Source organism: Elephantulus edwardii, unplaced genomic scaffold, assembly GCF_000299155.1.
Source record: "Elephantulus edwardii isolate Elephantulus edwardi_28Jun2011 unplaced genomic scaffold, EleEdw1.0 scaffold00024, whole genome shotgun sequence".
NCBI classification, from domain to species: domain Eukaryota; kingdom Metazoa; phylum Chordata; class Mammalia; order Macroscelidea; family Macroscelididae; genus Elephantulus; species Elephantulus edwardii.
In genome coordinates, this window is record NW_006399774.1 from 20,664,851 (window position 1) to 20,674,428 (window position 9,578).

Consider the following 9,578-nt stretch of genomic DNA (forward strand, 5'->3'; position numbering starts at 1 on the left):
GAACCAGGAGGCAGTCCTTGAACAGAACAAGGAAACACTGTGTGGTTCAAAAGCAGAAAAGGTGTACATTTGGAATGCATCTCTACTTGGAACAGATCATTCAGGAGGCTGGACTTTATGAGGAGGAAAGTGGCAGCAAGATTGAAGGAAGATTCCTCAACAACTTGTGTTGTGCAGATGACACAACCTCACTTGTTGAAACTGAGGAGGACCTGAGGCGCTTGCTGCACCATTAGTCTGCAATATGGATTGAACCTCAGCATCGTGAGAACAACGATCCTCACCACTGGGCCAATTGGCAGCATCATTATAGGCAAAGAAATTGAGATTGTTAACAATTTCCATTTTCTTGGTTCCACAATCAACACTCTTGGCACCAGCAGTCAGGAAATCAAAAGAAGAATTGCCCCGGGAAAGTCTGCTGTCAGGGACCTCACCAGAGTGCTGAAGAGCAACAATGTCAGTCTAGAGATTAAAGTGTGCCTGATCCAAGATATGATCTTCACAATTACCTGATATACATCAGAAAGATGGACAAGGAGTAAGGTTGATAGAAAAGAATTAATGTCTTTGAGTTGTGGTTCTGGAGAAAAGTGTTAAACAAACCATGGACTACGGGAAGCCAAACTTTGTACCAAACATTATATGAAAACCCTTGTTCAGGAATTGAAGGAATTACAGATTTATAAGTTAGGATTTCTCTTGTGACAAATCATAGAAAATGAGCTGTTTGTTTCCTGCAGGCAGGAGACAGCAAGGGGCCCCCTACAGAGGGCATGTTACTTCTGAGGTAGAGTTCACCCTGAGGCACTAAGGCAATCCTTAAGGGTAAACCAGATTCTTGCATTTGCTAACCCCTCCCTCCTGAGTCAAGCAGGTTTTCAATAGAAAGAGCTTGGCTTCATTTGCATTGAATTCTCTTTGTGATTTACTTCCTGATAATTTTCAATAAAGACACAGAGAAGCTTGGCTTGGGGTCTTCAGTTGAGAACTGCTGGCCCTCTGTTTTATGCTCTCTGCTCTATCTCATCCTGGCTGTTTGTCTCATTGTTAAAAATTATAAAATTATTCCATCATTTGGGACCCTCAGTCTGCAACAATGGACTATTAAGAGAACAAAGAGGTCTGTCCTGGAAAGAGGTAAACCAAGTTGCTTGGAGGCAAGAATTTTGAAGTTCTATCACACATACTTTGAACATGTTGCCAGGAGGGGCTAGTCCTTAGAGAAGGATATCATTCTTGGAAGGGTGGAGGGACGATGCAGCAGCAGAAGACCCTGAATGAGATGGATTGACACAGTCAGTAGTGTAAAGGGGGTAGGTGAATCGAAGGCAATGAGATTGGCTTAAGATAGGACAGGGTTCAGAGCTATTGTAGATAGGGTTATGGCACATAACAACAAGAACAACATAAAAATAAAAATATGTCAGAAAGTTCAACCTGCTCTGAAGGAATCTACAAAAAAATTAAGCCCCAGGAATTGATGAAATACCAACTGAGTTATTTCAGAAACCAGATGCATTCCTGGAGGTGCTCACCAGGCTGTGCCTAGAAACCTGGAGGACAACTACCTCGCCATCTGACTGGAAGAGATCCATTTTTATTTACACACACACACACACACACACACACACACACACACACACACACAAAATGTTGATCCTACAGAATGTGGAAATTATCAGACAATGTCACACTAATATTACATGCAAGCAAAATCTTGCTGAAGAGTATTCCAAAATGACTGGAAAAATACGTTGACAGAGAACTGCTGGAAATACAACTTAGGTTTAGAAAAGGCCGTGTCACTGGGGATATCATTGCTGAAGTCAGGTGGGTATTGTCAACAGAGTACCAGAAATATGTATATTTTCTTTATTTTATTGACTATGCAAGGGCTTTTGATTGTGTGGTTCACAACAAATTATGGCTAATGTTGAGAAGAATGGGAATCTCCGAGTAGCTGATTGTGCTCATAGGAAACCTATACCTACACCAAGAAGCTGTTCACTACATACTTCAAAATCCAAAAAGGAGAGTGTGTCAGGGATGTATCCTATCTCCATGACTTTTCAATCTATATGCATAACAGATCGTTCAGGAGGCTTAACTTTATGAAGATGAATGTGGCATCAGGATCGGAGGATGATTCATCAACAACCTGCATCTTGCAGATGACACAACTTTGCTCATCTAAACTGAGGAAGACTTCAACAGTCTGCTGCAGAAGGTCAAAGTCTGAAGCCTTCAATACAGATTGCACCTCAGCGTCAAGAAAACAGTGATCCTGACTATCAGGCCAATAGGCAATATCATAATAGATGGAGAAAGGATTGAAGTTGTTGATGATTTCATCTTGCTTGGATCCACAATCAATACTCTTGACACTAGCAGTTAGGAAATCAAAAGATGAGTTGTACTGGGAAAATCTACCATCAAGGAGCTCTCCAGAATGGTAAAAGAGCAATGATGTCAGCCTAAGGTGCACCTGATTCAGATCACGGTCTTTTCAGATTGAGAGGCATCTGAGAGCTGGACAGTGGAAAAGAATGGCAAAAGAATTGCTGCCTTTGAGTTGTAGTACTGGAGAAGAGCGTTGAATAGACCAGAACTGTCAAGAGAACAAATAGGTCCTGTCCTGGAAAGAGTGAAAGAAGTTTGCTCATTGGAGGCAAGGACTTGGTGTTCTGGTGGTCTAGTGATAAGAAAATATGCTGCAATCCCTAAGGCACACAGTTTGAATCCACCAGTTGCTCCATGGGAGAAGGATGGACTATCTTCTCCCTTGTGATTTGCTGTATCTGAAAACCCAATGGAAGGTCAGCTATGGGTTGGTTCCTACTCAACAGTAAACAACAACTCACATACTTGAGCATGTCACCAGAAGGGACCAGTCTTTGGAGAAGGGCATCATGCTTGGAAGGATAAAAGGTCAATGCAGAAGAGGAGGCCCCTGTATGAGATGGATTGACACGGTGACTGTGGCAATGGGGTCAAGTGTGTCAGAGATAGTAAGGTTGGTCAAGGTTCAGAGACATTGTTCACAGGGTTGTTATGGACCACAGTTGACTTCATGGGAGATACCAACAACAGCAATAGCTAGGGAGTCCTTGGATATTTAAATGTACTCTTCAACACCAGGTCAATGGATCCATTTGGCCTTCTGTCATCTTTACTCATTTTCCAGCTCTCAGGTGCACAGCAAGGGATTGAAAAGATCATGACCTGAATCAGGCACACCTTGGTTTTCAAACTGATATCATTGCTTCTCAATAACTAGGAAGACAGTCAAGGAGCAGAAGCTCAGAAACAAGGACCTTCCTCCAGAACTGTCAGAGAGAGAAGCCTTATCCGAGAGCTAGTGCCCGGGATTCAGACTTCCTGTTATTATTGTGAAGTGCTGTCGAGTATAACTCATGTTGTTATTGTTGCTGCTGTTATTGTTGTTGTTGTTGTTAGGTACTGTCAAGTCGATAGTGACCCTATAAAGAGCGAATATGAACCCTGCACTCTCCTGTGCCATCATTATGGTCTTTGACACACTCGAGCCCAATGGTGAAGTCACCACATCAAGCCATCTCATTGGGGGTATTTCTCTCCTTCACTGATCCCTCATCTTCACACATATTGTCCCTTTCCAAGGAAGAGCCTCATATAGATACACGGACAAAGTATGAAAGATGAAACGTCCTCATTTTCCCTCCAAGGAGCAATCTGGTTGCACCCTCTTCAAGACATGTCTGTTTGTTCTCTTGGCAGCCCATAGAATATTCAGTACTCTTCTCCAGCACCACAACTCAAAGGCATAAATTTTTCTTCTGTCATCCTTAGTCATAGTCCAGCTCTCCAATGCATAGCAGGTGATTAAGAAGACCCTGGCCTGAATTAGGTGCACCTTAGACTTCAAACTGGCACCTCTGCTCTTCAACATTCTGGAGAGGTTGCTGACAGTGGACTTGTCCAATGCTATACGTCTCATTTCCTGACTGCATTGAAGGAATGATCTGCTAACTGCCAATTACTTTGTAGCGTAGTTATCTGTGTTCTTGCTTATCATTGTTCTAATTACAGCACTTGTCTGTCAGTTTGCTGTACAGAGGTATCTTGTGGGTGCTGTGATACTGAAAGTTGTGCCACCAGTGTGTCAAATGCCTGGGGGTGGTGTCAGATTTTAATGGAGCTATCAGATTAAGACAGACTAGGAAGCAGGATTGGCCATTCACTTCTGAAATAGCAGGCCTCTGAAAACCCTATGAGTATCTAAGCCACAGATTGTTCCCTTATTCTATTCTAACATCTCTTGATCTTTATAGAAGTTTTGCATAAATACAATTAAGTGTTCTGAGATTCCCATTCTTTACAACTTTCTCCATAACCCACTAGTATCCACAAAGCAAAATATTTTTGCTTAGTCAACAAAGTACAGGCAAGCATCTTTCTACTATTCTCTGTTTAGTGAAGATAAACTGACATGGGCAATTCTTTCCCTCATCCTCCATCCACTCCTGAAGCCAGCTGGGATTTTGGTAATATCCTCTTGATACCTCACTGTAATAGTTTTTACATTCTCCTCAGAAAATATGACTTGTATGTGATATTAAGGCAACTCTGGTGGCCTAGTGGCAAGGAGATACACTGCAATCCCAAAGGCACGTGGTTTGAGGCCACCAGCTGCTCCACAAGAAGATGGACAATCTCCTCCTTTACAATTAACTGTCTCTGAAAATCCACTGGACGGTCAGCTGTGGGTCAGTTTTGATTCTACAGTATACAACAACAACATGGAATATAGATGACATTACTTTATTTCTGCACTGTTTCATTACTTTTCTTTGACATGGGCACAAACATAAATCCCTTAAATGTCTTAGTGTAGATGACTTAGTACTTAGAGCACTATATCCATTTGTTGAAACAACTCAGTTGGTATTCTGAAATTTCCTGCAGTTTTGGTTTTGGCCAGTGTCTTCGGTTCAGCTTGTCTTTCCTCTTTAATACTTTTCATTCTTAATTATACACTTCGTCCTCAGATGGCTGGAAGTTGGCCAGTGCCTTTGGTATCATAACTGTATATATTCTATCTTTTGATGCTTCCTCGTATGTTCATTTCATTCACTGGCTATTGCAACATGTGGTTTGTTGTTATGTGTCGTTGAGTCATTTGCGACTCATAACGACCCTATGTACAACAGCCCTAAACCGTGCTCTATCCTGTGCCAATCTCATTGCCTCTGACACACCCATCCCGATTCCCCCAGTCACTGAATCAATCCACCTCATAGAGGGTCTTCCCCTCCTGCGTTGTCCCTCCACTCTACCCAGCATGATGTCCCTCTCCAAAGACCTGTCTCTCCTTACAACATGTCAGGAGTATGTCAGACGAAGCCCCAGAATCCTTGCCTCCAAGCAGCAGCCTGGTTTAACCCTCTCTAGGATGAATCTGTTTGTTTTCTTGGCAGTCCATGGTACATTCAATACTCTTCTCCAACACCACAGCTCAAAGGCATCAATTCTCTTTCTATCCTCCCTAGTCATTGTCCAACTCCCTGATGAATAACAAGTGATTGCAAAAACCATGGCCTGTATCAGGCGCACCTTAGTCTCCAGAGAGACACCATTGCTCTTGAGTACTTTAGAGAGGTCCCTAACTGCAACATAGGGTTGGATTTTTTTTTCTTCAACTTTTCCAACTTGAGAAGTGTTGAACAAGTTTCGTCTTTCATCTTCTAATGCCACATACGTATTCCTCTCATTGAAATCTTTCATCTCATGAGGTTCTCTTTGAAATCTTCTGTTTATCTATTACTTCATAATTTATATAATTTCTTGAGCTGCTGTAAGTTCAAGAATACATCTAAGAGTCTCTTTTTATACCAATTTTGGCCTTTCCTTTGTTTCCTAGATTGAATAGGCTACTGTTTTCTTCATATATGTCTTTTATGCCGTACCACAACTTACACTGTATTGTATTACTAATCTTCAGTTTATTGAATTTATTCTTGGGGTGGTCTCCAAATTCAGGAGGAATATAATCAAGGCCATACGTTGACATGAGATTGTTTTCATTTTCAATTTCAACTTGGCCTCTTGTATGTGCATTTAACTTGCTGCCGCCCCGTCCTTGTTCTCAGTGATCAGACTGAGCTGCTTCACTGATTTTTCCACATATGTTGTTGATTTGATTCCTGTGCACCTTACTTGGTGAAGTTCAGGTATAAAATCATCATTTATGGGGTTTTTTTAAAAAAATATGTTTGCAATAAATAAATCATCAATCATACAAAATGAAACCATGTGATCTCCATCATTATTTCTACTGTTAAGATTACCTTTTTTGACCACTTTTTCTTTTTGGTTTGAAACGTATGCATTCCAGCCACTCATTATTGTAAATTCATCTTAATTACAGATATGATCAATTTTAGACTTAGAAGTTAGTGAAAATATTATTTCTTCCTCTTTAGCTAGTAATCAGTGCATAAATTTGAACAAGAATAAGCCTCTTTTGAAAGTATATGAATATCATCCAATCCCTGAGAGTTTTATATTCTACCTTCTAATAATGCCAGACACTTACACTTTTCATTATGATACTATGACCATAAGATGTTCCTGAAATAAATTGTAAAATATTGCTTCAAAGGTACTTGTAATGCCATTCCTTTTTCATTTGGCATTCCAGGTATAGCAGACTATATGATTACCTGATTTAACAGTGGGTAATATTCCATTTCCACTAATTCATGTCTTGAATGTCAATATTATAACTCTATTTCATGTTTCATGACTTCTGTTTTTTCTCATTTAATACTTTGTACATTTTATATGCCAATTATTGGTGGTTCTTTGCAGCTATTTCTTCTTCTGTTGAGGTGTGCTGTACTAGCAACGGAGGGAGCTCCGAGCCCTAGTGGCAAGAAGCTGCACTGCGGTCCTGAAGACACTGGTTCGAGAGCCGCAGCTGCTCTGTGGGAGAAGGATGGGCAGTCTCCTCCCGGGCGATTAACTGTCTCTGAAAACCCGCTGGATGGTCAGCTGTGGGTCAGTTCTGACTTTACAGTACTCAACAACATAGCAGCCACCGAAGGTCTTGAAAGCTTTCCTCCGCGTCATTAAGGTAGATTATATTTTGAGAAGGCACCACTGGTCCAGTCACATTTTTACTGCCTTCCAACCTGAGTGGTTCATCTTCCCATACTAAATAAGACAAATTCTACTGCTATCCATAAGAGCTGTGCTGGTCAATTTTTCAGAATGCCTTCCTAATCCGTCTTAGCTGGGATGTTTGACTGGAGACCGTTCATCCACAGAGGCCCACTATCACAATAACACCCACGTCATCACAGTATGACAGGTGAGTGACGACTGTTAAAACTATTTAGCACACGTATTAGATAATTATGGAAGCCACTTTTTCATAACTAACCTGTTCCATCCAAACGTGTTAACTTATAAGGGACACAAATTAACCTGAAAGATATCCAATTTGAACATCGATCATTGGTTCCATTTGAACATTAGCAATTTATAGATTTTTTAAAAAATAATCTTCATTTAAAAAAAAGAGAGGAACGAACTGGGGGGTGGTAGAGAAAGTAGTGCAACAATGAAAGGATGGAAATCCAAAATCTCTATAAATGCTCATTAACATTAATAAAATAAATTTTTTAAAAATTATCTTAGTTTTGTCAAATTTCAGGGGATTGTTTTAGTCATTCTAGTTATTTTCCAAAACTTTTTGAAAGAGAAGTACATGAGAACTGGACATTATATTTCCAATATCAAACGGCTTCATACGTTTGCAAAGATCTATAATCAACAAAAGCAAAGTGGACCCTCAATAAATCAATCTCTTACCTCTATGCTTTCATTGCTGCTCTCAGCGATGTCGGAAACCCCTACATGCATCAAGGTGTTTTTAATTTCCTCTCCAAGAGCCTGGATTTCATCCCATTTATGGAGTATTTCACACCTCTTCTTTTCAACCTTTTCAATAAGGGTGAGCTCTGCCTCTTCCACTATTTTTTTCTCATTTGATTCTGAAAACATTTGTTGAAATAAAATAATATTACACTTAGTAGCTCATCTCTTTATTACAATATTACGCATTATTAATACTACATTGCAAGTAAATACAGGGAATTCCACGAGACCCACCTCTCAGGAAGGACCACTTTGCTTTCTGGGCCTTGAACGTTTGGCTGTTTGGCAGAGCGTAGTCTTACTCATTTTCTATCTCTGCTAATGAAAAATATTTCCATTTCCTTCTCTGACAGGTTTCCACGAAACACAGGTTCTCAACTTTACTTTTTTTTTTTTTTTAATCGCTACTGTCCTAGCATCAAATCCAACTTGCTATGACCCTGATCAGATTTCTGAAGTTGTAAACCTGGGAGAATTATCACCTTTATTTCCCAGATCAGCAAGTGGATTTGAACCAGCTAGCTTTTGGTTAGTAGCCCTACACATAATTCACAATGTCACCAGGACTCCTGACCGTCTATTGTGATAGGTGCTGACTATGACTCCGTGACCTTAGAACAAGAGCACTTGACCATAACATATGCCTTCCTCATGGTCTCTGCCATGCTCGGGTCCATGTTACAGTCATTGTGTCAACCCTCTGGTTGAGGACTGTCCTCTGTCTCGTTGTCTCTCTCCTTCCCAGCACACGAAATCTTCCCTCTATATAATAAATGTCACTGACTTCAAGCACATCATTGTTCTCACAGCGGAAGTATTCTTTTCATTCATTCACATAACCATTAAATATTTATTGATTATTTAATTTTTGCAGACACTATAGTAGGTAAAAAGAATCAATAGAAGATTGTAACAAATAGCTCTTCCTGGCATTCCAGTCTAGCACTGCAGACCAATGAGCAGCAGTAACGGTTATAGAAAAGAAACAGATGGTGGAGTGAGGAGAAGCAGCAAGAGGCCCAGCACAGCGTGAAGAAGCCTCAGAGGATGACGTCACCGGAGAAGAGTGACTCAACCGAGGCAGGAAATAGGAACAGCAGTTAGACGAGAAGGGTGGCGGCAGGGACAGTGGAGTAGAATATGGCAATTTCAGTTCAAAGAAATCAAACCAATTCATGTCTTCAAATCAATTCCAATGCATAAAAACCCAATAGTTCAGAGCAGAACTGTCTCATCAGGTTTCCAAAGCTGTAAATCTTTCTGGGAGAACTTTTCTCATCAAAGTGTCCAGTAAATGCCTTTTTGAGGACAAGGTGAGCCACAGGGAGTTGTGAAGGCAGAAATGAAGCAAGGCAGCTTTGGAAGGTCTGTGTCCTCTGTTAGAGAGGAAATCAAAGGCGTTAAAGATTTTAAAGCTCCATAGAAAAGCAACCAAGTGCAACAATGAATGAATGGAAATCCAAAGCCTCTGTAAATTTTTACTGAAATTAATAAAAAATTTAAATTTTAAAAAAAGAATTAAGTTAGAGTAAAGATGGCAATGGATTTATAACTGCTCATGCTAATAACACTATATCGTGGCATGGAGGAGGAATAGTGGAAATGTAACCACATTTACAACATTCCTCTTACCAAAACCATTTATGGAAAATAGG

At 40.4% G+C, this 9,578-nt stretch overlaps 1 protein-coding gene across 1 annotated transcript in view; it reads right to left on the reverse strand.

Annotated features, from left to right (window-relative positions):
• LOC102863854 (chromosome unknown open reading frame, human C6orf118) overlaps positions 1 to 9,578 on the reverse strand; it is a 33,843-nt gene that overhangs the window by 6,359 nt on the left and 17,906 nt on the right. The window contains exon 6 of the mRNA XM_006882826.1: positions 7,858 to 8,039. Coding sequence (XP_006882888.1) covers positions 7,858 to 8,039 — 182 coding nt within the window. The remainder of the gene's footprint in view (positions 1 to 7,857; positions 8,040 to 9,578) is intronic.